Source organism: Cololabis saira, chromosome 24 (genome assembly GCF_033807715.1).
Source record: "Cololabis saira isolate AMF1-May2022 chromosome 24, fColSai1.1, whole genome shotgun sequence".
Taxonomy (NCBI): Eukaryota; Metazoa; Chordata; class Actinopteri; order Beloniformes; family Belonidae; genus Cololabis; species Cololabis saira.
In genome coordinates, this window is record NC_084610.1 from 19587596 (window position 1) to 19600152 (window position 12557).

A 12557-nucleotide genomic window follows, 5' to 3' on the forward strand; every position below is an offset into this window, starting at 1 on the left:
GATCATCTGGATGTGTCACTGAGAAGGTGCGTCCTGCACCAGGATGCTGAACTCTTGGTTGTGAGTCGTTGTCTTGGTGCATTCATGTCATCTTAAAAAAACAAAACTAAATATTGCATTTGTCAAACTGAAATCGTATTTATTTATTTATTTCAAGGTTTAGATTGCAGGGACAATGCACATTAATAACAAATTTAAACAAATGTAAAATGTGCCGGAATTAGCCAAAAAGGCTATTTTGTATCCACTGTCCCTGGACTGGTGTAAAAATAGTCAACCTAAAAGAAAAAATTATTAGATACAATCAATAAAACATTTCTGAATAAAAAGGCTATATCAGAATAAAGATTAAAAAGTAAAAAACTAAGCTAAAATACATACACACACAGGTTAACATAAGCTCAACAACAGACAATTGCTACAAACGAAAACAGAAACAACATGAAGCAGCAACAGTAACATCAGCATTAATAACACAAGACACAATAACACACTAAGAGGCCAAAAACAAACAAGACAAAAGCACTAAACACAGAATAAAAAGCCATGCACAAAAAGCAACATTATAACTAGACAAACTAATAGGCAACATGACAGGTGACATCAGACAAACACCGACAGGCAGGGCAGCAAGCCAGGAAAATTACGCACTAAAATTCAGTGTTGACAGCCTTGACCACTAATTAACCACTTTTTTTAAATTAAATTTAAAAGAAGAATAATTTGATTGGTTTCTAATCTCAGTTGGTAGGAAGTTCCACTCACGAGCAGCCCTGATAGAAAAAAGCACTTTTCCTAAACTGGACCACACAATCTCCTCTAGCTGCACTCCGTGTGGATATTGATGCCACCTTTATAAACCTTTATAAACTGGTTCAGTACAGGAGGAGCAAGTCCATGAATGATTTTAAACAATAGTAGTTTCAAAATGCATGCATGCGTCGCGGTCCCCCTGAAACTGAACTAAACTGAAGCTCACAGTCAGACGAACACACCCAGACAGTGGGATTGAAGAGGAGCTAATCCCTGCTGAATCGGTCATTGTGCTCGGCCCCAGGTTCTGTCTGTCTCATCTGAAAGCTAGATAGAGCAACACTGGGTCTGGGTCAGTGCTCCAAACTTTCTTTTTTTTCTTTTTGAATTCACAAGGCTTCTTACATTGTCCACGATCATTGAAGGAAGAAATAGTTTGAACTACCTCTTCCTCTTTTTTCTTTCTTTCTTTCTCTCTTACACAGGATAGTAAACACGAATGATTTAGATTATAAATATTGGCCCATGGTGCAGTACATTTGTACAGATTTATGTCCAACAAAGCCAACAAACAAACAAACAAAAGACAACAACTTGAAGGACTGATTTACATGCAAAAGTAATTAGAAAGGTCACCCTTGACTGCTCCGAAGGCAGAATGTTTTTACTTTTTTACTTTGTACGTGTTGGCTGTGAAGCATTGTGGTGTTTCCCTCATGAACAAATTGTTTTTCTATGAACAAGTTAAGGTAGATATAGTCACAAAGGTAAGATCCCATGTTAAATTTAATTCCTAGTTTGATTTTTGTGGATCTTCTTGAACATCTTCTCCGGCCGGAGCTACTGGCAAAGGTTTGGGCCCCCTTTCCCGCACAAATGAATGCTGTGTCCTGGTGATGTACGTTTAAGGGATTTTTCTCCAGATCCACCCATGCTGCACATAGAAATGTGGAGGGGTTTTGACAGCCACTTTGTTTGTTTTATTGTGTGCACTCGTAAAAAGGAACATTACGCAGAGGAAAAAGTTAAGAAAAGATGTGCAGGAGAGGTCATAAAAAACCTGAAGGGCTTATAAGCGACTCCCCCGTCCTAAAAACAAGAAAAAATAAAAAACTATAATTCACAAAACCTTATAAGCACAATACATAGGCCTATACAGTATAATGGATAACTCAGAGTTATACGATACTTCAGAATACAATTAAATAGCTTAGAAATATATTTGAATAATGGTGAATGAAAAACACAGATATATTAAAAATCTATAAACTTTTTTTCAGCTTTCTTTTGAATGCAGATAATGTTCAACATGTTTCACTTAGATGTTGATACACCTTGATACATAAATGAACATTTAGCAACTGCGGTTCTACAGAAGGGGATATGCAAATCATTCCTTCTTCTTGTGGAGTATGAATGATAATAAGAATTAAACTCAAAATAATGTTGAAAATTTCTGGGTAAAGTTAACAGAGAGCATATGATTTTATACATCAGGATTCCTGTTTGATACTTATTCACATCTTAGATTGTTAGTATTTGTAATGTTTTAAACAGAGGTGTGGATGGTGTTAAACATGGAGAGTTGGTAACAATTCTTACAAAAGTCAGGTCAGGTGGTAAAGTACAAGGCTCTAACACTAATAAGCTCAATACACCGTAGCCTTCACTGTTGTTCTATTACTGTGTTTTGTTTTGTTTCTTTTGAGGATAATGTTAAAAACAGTTTTTTACAGTAATGTGAAAAGGAAGCACACCGTCTGGTATCAGTGTACAATAAAAAAATAATCTTCTGGTCCTTACCAAAGCAAAAGTGGTTGTAAATCATAAATCACTTTACTTGCTGTATTGTTCTGTTTTATCACATTTACTGTAATTAATTTTGTGGAGGTTTGGGGAGGAATCGTATAACTTCAATACATTCACTGTCAATCCTCCAAAAGAGAGCAATATGAACCATAGATAAAGTGGGTGATGTGAATAATACACGTGCATTATTCCTGCAGTCAGAGTCCCTCGTACGTGCAGTTTCACACACGCAGATAATGTAAAGCCACAAATAACCTTCTACGAGCAAACATACAGAAATGTAGGGAAGAGTATTAGGGCCAGGCAGGAGAAAAATATAAATAATATTTTAGGGGATGAAGATTTTTTTTTTATTATGCACTTTGAGAAAAAAGTCGAAATGTCGAAATTAATGTTGAAATACAATTTCAAGAAAAAAGTCAAAATTTCGTTCAAATGTTGAGAAAAAAGGTGAAATTTCGACTTTATTCACGAAATTTTTACTTTTGAAATTGTATTTCAACATTAATCTCGACATTTCGACTTTTTGTCTCAAGTGCACAATAAAAAAAATCTTCTCTCAAATATTTTTTCTCCTGCATGGTCCTAATACTCTTCCGTAGAAATGGTTTATTAAAAGAGAGTAAAAAACTAAACCAAATATTTGGTTTTGAAAAACTTAAGAAAAATATGACTTAAGACGATACGTAAACATCAACTGTCATGCGTTCTTTGAGTCGAGTACGGATAAAAAAAATCTGCCATTCGCTTCCATCAATTGTTGTTGATTAATGATATCAGAAAAAAATCATTTAAACAGTTGACTTTGTTTTTGTGTGTTTTTAATTGTATTTTTATGAAGTGCAACTGCAACTCTCATTCATGAGGGAGGTGTCAGACGTAAACAGCACGTATACCTGTCTAGATAAACAAAAGAAGCTGTAAAACTGTACCACAAGTTCTCTCAAGTTGTTCAACACAGCAGGCGATGGTTCATACTCTGGGTTTGTGTTGCAGCAGGCGCAACAGAACCGTTTACTGCTTGAGAAGAACAGATGTGAGTTAAATAGACAGGATAGCTTCTATAGTAGGATCAGGATTTTGGAGACATCTTGAAAGCCCACAAATGAATTGCGTGAAATACAATCGGAGGGTTTTGTCTCAGTTCTGGATTTAAAGAAGACATTTCTACCTGGAACTCAACAGATCAGCTGATGCAACAGAACTTAAAGCTTTTTTTGCAGGAAGAATGGTGAAAATAATGGCCCGAAGATTCTGAAAAACTCCAAAATATTCACATGGTTTAGGGTCAAGAATATATTGAATTAAACCGATACACAAGCAATCAATACATTCACACAACATTTGTCCGATAAAATAAACAATAAAACAATAAATATACGATAAATAAAAACTGGCATGCATTTAATCAAAATCCAAAAAATCAGTGGTTGGCAGTGAATATTAGTCAAAACAGATGATTTAATTAAAAGAAAATCTAAAATAACAGGAATTAAAACAGATAAACTGTAGATACACTAAAATCTGAGGTATCAGATTTAACCTGGATTCCCAGAAATAACAAATAGAAAGTTTCCAACAGAAAAAACCTCAAAAATGCAATGAAATCAACAGTAAAATGTATAGCGACCATTTGCTTATCAAAAAAGTCACTACCTGGCTGTGATTAGAGTTCAGTTATGACGCGTGCAAATACGAGCCTTTTCCAATGTTTCAATGTTCCCAATGTAATTTTATTCCTTACAGTGTTCATGCAGGTATTGCCACTTGTTAGTTTTGTAAACATAAAATAAACAGACAAATATCACCCTGCTATTTTTCTTACTTCTCCTCTACACGCATGCACGGTCAAAAAACGTTTGCCTCCACACAGTCTCCTGTGTGGGATTACACCTTGATTAAATAGACCGTGCCCAATTGATTGTATGACTACTCCCCCTAGTGGACGGAAGGCTGACAAAAACACAAGATAAACACATTTGGTAGAATAACACAAATGGCTCTTACAAAAGGTTTAAATTGATCAATAAAGAAAATAAATCTCAATCATGCAATGAATCAATGACTCAATAAAGAAAGTGAATGAAAATAAGAATGGACAAAAAAATGTATATTATCAATATTAGGGCTGCGGATCGATTCAAATATCAAGAATCGATTCGATTCCGATTCTTAAGATTCAGAATCGATTATCACGATCCGATTCGATTCGATCAGATATTGATTTGGGTTACTGTTAATAAAACAGTTTTTTCAGCTGTTGCATGAATTATATGACTGTAGTTCTGCAACATATTAATACTAGTATTATATTGAGATTCAACAGCAAGTATTGGCAGCTAATGATGCTGTAAGGACCAATCACCTACCAGAATGCTGATAGAACTGCTTTCAGAAACATCATGTGGGTCAGAATTACCAAACAGATCCAGGGAGGAAACAGAGGACGAAAGAAATCGCTTTTATTTTTTCCCCATTTATGAGAATTTGGTTTTTAACATTTATGCAAATGTAACCCCAAGACAGTATATAAAGCAAAGAAATATAGACAATTTATGCAATTATAACTGAAAACTTTAATGTTTTCATACCTTTTAAACATATTTAAAGGCAAAAACATGGCACCAGTTATTCTCATGTCCAACAAAATATTCCTTTTTTGGGCATAAACAAAAAAGTACCAAAAGTTGTAATGTAATGATGAAATTTTTTTTTTTTTTTTTTTTTTTTAAATCGATCTTTAGACATATATGAATCGATTGTTAGGAATTAATATGAGAGTCGATTTAAAATCGGAGAATCGATTTTTTCAACACAGGCCTAATCAATATCCACAAATATGTGGCCAAGCAATAAACTCAAGAATAAAATCTTGAAATCAATCAATTAATTAGTCAATAATGAATAATGAAGGAAGGGATGGTGAACTTAAGATACAGTAGGCTTTTTCTTCCACTTTTTTGGTTCCCTCAAACCCATGGGCGCCTGATTCTTTTAAAAACTGTATGAGTCGTCTTATCTGTCTCTGGGAGAGCTTCCTTGGGCATCTCCAGTCCAGGATCAGGATGAGGCTAGTTTATTTCCTCCAGGAGGGGTTCCTCGCAGAGCTGCACCGACTCTGGGGTAACAGGATCAGGATGAACCTCGTTTATTTCCTCCAGGAGGGGTTCCTCTCAGAGCTGCACCGACTCTGAGGTATCAGGGTCAAGATTAACCTCAGGGAACACTCAGCCAACAGTTCCTCTGGGAACTGCTTGCTCACTTCCTCAAATGTGGCAAATGCAGCCTTTATTTCTTGAAGTTCCTGTTGAAGAGTTTTTTTACATACAGTATTCATATTTACAGAAAAGCTATTGATATGAAGCTTTGATCTGCTGCAGATCCACCTGCAAATGCAGGTATTTTTCCTCTGCCTCTTGTTCCCTGGCAGCACTTGACATCTCTTGACAAAGACCATCCAGCTCAGCTCTCAGGCTGTTGATAAGCAGCTGGTCCTTCATCTGTTTCTTTGAGCCTTTATTTCTATTTAAGCCCCTGCGGAAGAGTTTCTCCCTCCGTTCTTGCTGTGAGAACATCAGCTTCCTAAGAGCTGAGCTCTTTGTATGAAGTTTTTATCTTCTCAAGCTCCACCTGGAAACGTAACAGGGACAGCATATACCGTATTTTCCACACTATAAGGCGCACCGCATTATAAGGCGCACATTCAATGAACGATGTATTTAAAAACCTTTCCATATATAAGACGCACCGCATTATAAGGCGCACTAAATATATGGTAAAATACCGTACTATAGTGGCTGGGGTTGAGTTACGTATCTACCTGATGGAGCTGTGCTACAGGAAATGCTACAAAATCCTACAGCAAATGCAAAAAAAAAAAACAAGAAAAGTACCGTATGTCAAACTTTATTAACAAAATAAAAACCAGCTTTGCTCCGTCTCGTCAAAGTCTCCATTATGCGAGTCAGCGTCGCTGCTGTTGTCTTGAACGTCTGTGGCGATTCCTGACGTTTTTAGCGCCGTTACTTAGGCAACACCAACTACATTACCCACAATCCCCCTGACTACAGTAACAGAAATTACCGTAATGATCATATATAAGGCGCACTGCATTATAAGACGCACTGCCGGTTTTTGAGAAAATTAAAGGCTTTTAGGTGCGCCTATAGTGCGGAAAATACGGTATTAATAAAACATTGAAAAAATGCAAATATACAAGATCTTTAGTCCTTTAGCAGGTTCCTTTTTAGATGTTCCCTAAAAAGAAAGAGCAAGTATACAATCAACAGAAAAACACAGAAAGACATAAGACATAGAGACGGTTAACACAAAAAAAAAACAGTGGACCCAATTAAAATGATGCAAAGCTATGGTGGCCATGATTTTAGCCATGATTTTATGTTTGCTAAAAGAGCTGAGAGTTGGCAGTTCCCTGCAGGTATGAGATGCTCTGAGGGAACTAACTGAAAGCTTTTTCTGAAGGGAACAGAGCAATCTCCCCTCTGGTAGAGCTGTTCCTGTAATGGAGGTGAGCCTAAGCCATGAAAGATTTTGTATATTAATCAATGTATTTGAAAAAGTCACCCCAGTGTAGTCGGTTGTGCTTCTGCAGGATCTGACAGTGATGGTATGTTTTGGGCTTCTTATCTCGTACTTTCAGAGCTTGTTTGTATATTACTGATTAAATAGGTTTTAGAGTTGTTCTATTTGCTGATGCCCAAGTGGTTAAGCAGTGGGGAAATACAGTATGTGACATAATCACTGCAGCAAAATACATTTTAGCTGACTCAAGGGTTACGTTGTCCCTGATGTATCTGAAATTGGATAAATTAAATTTCATTCTGTTCAGAGTTTTTTTTTTAGCATGTTGTTTGAACCTGAGCTGTGAGTCTAAAATTACTCCAAGATATTTAAATTACTGAACAACCTCAAACTTTATACGCTGCACCATCATGATGTTGGGATCTATGTCTGCAATCACCCTCTTTGAAAAATACATACAAACAGTCGTGGACACATTAAGATACACATGAGAGCTCTGTAACCATATAAATAAATCACTCATGACTGATGTTAACTGTTGTGCAGATTGATTTTTTTTGTCTGCATATTAATGGTTAATACCAAGTTGGTAAAAACCTATGGCATATGTGCATTTTTAATGTATAATATATATCATATATATTTTAATATATCATATATTAAAATTATAATTTGTTTTAATATGACGTTGTAAGAGCACAAGCTGTTAAAAATGAGGGCAGTAGAATACAGCAGGTAAGTATTTAATTTAGGAGTTCGCTTGAGTAAACAGTAATGTTTTTAATATAAAATATACACTCACTGAAGAGAAAATGCATATTTCTCGCTAGAAATGTCATCAAACCACACTTTTAAATTGAAGTATATGTATTTGATCACCTGCTGTGAGCGTCACATATAACCGCAGACGCGATTACATTGGAATCAATAGTAGGGGTGGGCAAAAATATCGATATGGCAATATATCGCGATACTTTTCCAGCCGATTCAATATCGATATTCAAAATTTTAATATCGATTTTTTTTTTTTTTTTTTTTTTTTTTTTTTTTTTTTATCCCCGATTTTTTCCCATTATATCACCCAGTGCTCCTACCTAAGTGACAGTCCTGGGCATTGCCACTCTCTACACTGAGCTCAGGTTTTATTTCACGTTTTATTTCATTTTATAATTTATTTTTTATATAACACAATTGCCTGTCCTTAAAAAATGAAAAATAATGGACAGAGGTTTATTTATTTATGGATTTATATCTATACTGACTGATCACTGTGCCTGTCCTTGGTTTTAGTACCCATCTTTCTTGTGTTTATTATCATTTGCCACATAATTAAAGTAACCTCATACTAAATTTAATGTTAATTTCATATGATGTAAATAATATGAAAAACATATACAATATGTTGTAACTTTAGCTTGTATAAACATTGTTTTGACTCAGTTTGTCCCATGAATTGTCACTATAATCTGATGAACGTGCAACTCGGATTTTAAGATCCATCACTATCATCTGATGTACATATATACAACTTGGATTTTAAGATGTGTAATGCATTTTTAAATTTTTCGGTGAACTATGTAGAATATAATAATCGGGATATCGCATAATCGGGATATCGCAATGTGTATCGCATCGTGGCTCAAGTATCGTGATGCGTATCGTATCGTGAGGTCCTTCCCAATACCCACCCCTAATCAATAGTATTCCTCTTGCGTCTGAGAGAGACGCAGATAGGTACCTTTTGCGTCAGTAGGTGTCGCCAAAGGTCAAGACCAAGCGTCAGTTTTGGACGCGTCCGGAGTGAGAGTGTGTTGGATTATCTGTCCCCCAAAACTATGCTGTTGAGTGAGCAGGTGTGTATATCTGTGTAACTGTGTGTGTGTAAAGCCAAAACGATGCTCTACCTGAACTGCAACTATAGTGGAGGAGGGAGGGCACAACCCCGCCACCCGAGAGACCAGAAACTGACAAGGAAGAAACCCGAACCCAGGCCAGCAGGCGTTCACGGAGGACCAGAAGCCCCGCCTCCTCCCAGCGGTGACAGAGGAAAGCCCCAGGTTACTGATGCTGGGCAGCAACTTGACAGATTGTTAATACAGAGACTGAACTATAGTGGTCCTAGGATGGATCCTTGCGGCACCGCAGCAGTCTTTCAGTTTCTTCTGCTTGTTGCTGCCAGGCGGCCCTCTCCTGCTCCATCTTTTCACAGAGACCATCCAGGTCTGCCCTCAAGTTGTTGATAAGCAGCTGGTCTCTGTTTCTTTGTGAGCTTTCATTTATTTGCAAAATCCTCCTGAAGAGCTTCTGTCTCATGTCTTGCTGAGAGAAGATCAGCTTCATATTTACAAGTGAAATTGGTGTATGAATTCTTGGTCTGCTCCAGTTGCATCTGCAAATGCATTTCTGTCTCTTTTGAATATTGCTGCAGGATAGCTTTCTCTCTCTACTCCATTAGTCCATGGGCCAGACCAGATATCAGCAGTGGTGGACAGTAACGGAGTCAATTTACTTGAGTACTGTACTTAAAGCGACACTACGTAACTTTTCCACCTTAATATAATATTTCCAGAGTCATTGTGATGGTACATCAACTTCCAACAGGTTTAATGAACCTCTGTCATGGTCTGAGGGGTCTCTATCGCCTTCACTGGCACTATGTAACTTTGAGGAGCATGGTAGGAACCCTGCAACACTACTGGTAAAGCACTACCGCTTTTGTCCAAAGGAGACGCCAAACTCAACAAAAGCTGAAAGTTACGTTGTGCTGCTTTAAGTACATATCCAGAGGATTTGTACTTTACTTGAGTATTAGATTTCTTTGGTACTTATTACTCTTACTTGAATACATTTCAAAGACAAATATTTTTACTTTTACTCGAGTACATTGCTAGGAAGGCTGAAAAGTACTTGTTACTTTCAGGTCTGCTCTTTTTTCTTCTTCCCTAAAATCCTATTGGACACAAGCTGTTTTTGTCAAAGGAGGAGACCTATCACAGTGCACGCTCTCCACTGGGATGTACGTAAAGCGGAAATACGTCAAGCCTCCTCAAAACCATACCGCCAAAGTAGCCTGCGTTTGTCAAGACAGAACCGCAACAAGTCAAGACAGAGCTGCAACAATGGCTACGCCTGCGTCAGGAGAAGAAAGACAATCCGCTGAGTCGTCTGAGTCTGATAATGAGCCGGACTCGGAGCAGGGACTCACTAAATCCTTGGCCGTATCTTAACTCAATGTTTGAGGTCGACCGAGTAAAAAACGAGGGCACAGACAAACCACAGACATTTACAACTTAAACTTTACAACTTAAATTAATTTAGAAAAAATATAGTAATTTACTGATGTGGAAAATAAGAAATTTACTCTTACTCTTACTCTTACTTTTACTTAAAGTAAATTTAAAAGCATTTACTTTTGGATACTTAAGTACCTTTAAAAGCAAGTACTTTTCTACTCTTACTCGAGTAATATTTTGACTGAGCTACTTTTACTTGTAACGGAGTAAATTTTGACCAGTAGTATTTGTACTCTTACTCAAGTACTGGGGTCGAGTACTCTGTCCACCTCTGGATATCAGCACCACTCAAGGTGACCAAACTTGCTTATAATTTTTGAAAAAGATCCATGTCTGTAGATGATATTTTGGTATGATAACCCTTCCTGAGTCTATTGAGAGTCCAGCTTAGCTCTCAGGTTGTTTATGAGACTTAATTTCTCCCTGAAGTGTCTCAGACTGCTGCTTTAGCAGCATCAGTACATCAGTTTAGGGTTAAGGCCTTGCTCAGGGGCTCAAGGTGGTTGAGCTTGGTTGGATGTTCTGGGGCTTGAACCTAGCTCAGCTCAAAACCTAGACTACCACCCATCATAAAACACCCATAAAACACAATTTCACAAATTAAGATGGGTGCATAACCTACAGGTACTCCAACTGGGGCTCGTCTGGGAATTGAACCCAGGACCTCTCGCACCCTAAGCGAGAATCATACCACTAGACCAACGAGCCACATCTCTTGTTTGTGCTGCTAGAGATGAAGACTGAGTAGCTGAAGAGAAAGAGAAAGCTATGTGTACTGAAAGTGTATGAGCCCATCTCTGTAGCCACTAGACTACCACCCCCCATGTCTTACACAGTGTGATTGTTTCTTTCACATCCAGCTGGCACAAAGATGCCCCTTGAAACTCAACCCAGATTTGCTACATGTTATTATTTGATGCATGTTGATGCATGTGAACATCTGGCCGTAAAAAAAGGTTTCTGTGAACAAAGTTTGGTGTGTTTCTGTCCCCCGTCCAGGCTCTCCAGGCAGCGTTGACTGATCACCAGGGGGAGGTTGACTACCTAAACGCAGCTGTGGAGCAGGTTTTCCTCAAAGCCCCGCCAGACATCAGTCAAAAGTAAGATCTATAACCAAAATATTTTGTGTATTTCTAGAGGAGATTTTTTAACAAAAAATAGTACATTTTAATATTTTTAGTAAATTTGTAAAATAGTGAGTTTTAACTTTGTTTGAACTTATCTAGCTTTGGGTAGACAAACAATAAATAAAACAAGTACTGTATTGGCCTGAATATAAGACGGTGTTTTTTGCATTGAAATAAGACTGAAAAATTGGGGGTCGTCTTACATTCGGGGTCTAGACGTTATACCCATTCACGCCGCTAGATGGCGCCAGTTATCTTTAAAGCGAATGCTGAACTTAACTCCCCGGGCCAAAGCGAACCTCTGTCACGAAGAAGAAAAATAATAAATAGTATAAGAAAGAAAAGAAAGAAAAGAGAAGAGATAACAGAAAGTGGAGAAACGTAGCGACAATCTGGAGAAAAGAGGGTGGAAGTTCGGCAGGTAAACCAGCAGCTGAGGAGAAGTTATGATGCAAACTTCAAGATAATGATTTCAATGAGGCAAAATAACATGCTTTTTCTCTCGAATATGTTGTTATAATCATTTGTTTCAGATGTACTGTCATTATTTTCTGTATAAAAATTGAATTTGGTGTTCAAAAAGTCTTTCTTCAAACTTGAGTCTTGAAAAAGAGGGGGTCGTCTTATATTCGGGACAATACAGTAGCTTAGTGATTAGCACTGTTGCCCAAAGCAAGAAGTTCTTGGGTTTGAGCTCTGAGAGGAGTCTTTCCCTCAATTCAATGTTATTTACAGTATATAGCGTCTATTACAACACAAGTTGTCTCTAGTTGCTTTCCAGAGACCCAGAACATGACCCCCGAGCAATTATTACACAATTATTATCACACAATGGCAGGTAAAAACTCCCCTAGTGGGAAAAACGTTAAGTAAACAGTGGCAAGAAAAACTCCACTTTGGGCGGAGCAGGAAAAGAGAAAACAGACAGAGAGAATGAAGAAGAGAGGGGAGACGGATACAATGTTTAGTCGGTGTACTACAGGGATGACTAGGGAAGGCACTGCAGGTCAGGATGTCAGCAGGCATCTACCAG

The 12557-nt window shown here is 37.5% G+C and overlaps 1 protein-coding gene and 1 non-coding gene across 4 annotated transcripts in view; one reads left to right on the forward strand and one right to left on the reverse strand.

Moving 5' to 3' along the window:
* Positions 1-12557, forward strand: part of dmd (dystrophin) — a 361679-nt gene that overhangs the window by 194209 nt on the left and 154913 nt on the right. For all 3 annotated transcript variants that reach the window (XM_061715918.1, XM_061715919.1, XM_061715920.1), the window contains one exon: positions 11397-11497. In XM_061715918.1, the coding sequence (XP_061571902.1) occupies positions 11397-11497 (101 nt within the window). The remainder of the gene's footprint in view (positions 1-11396; positions 11498-12557) is intronic.
* trnap-agg (transfer RNA proline (anticodon AGG)) lies at positions 11034-11105 on the reverse strand. Its single transcript has one exon. It is a non-coding gene; the product is annotated as a tRNA-Pro (tRNA).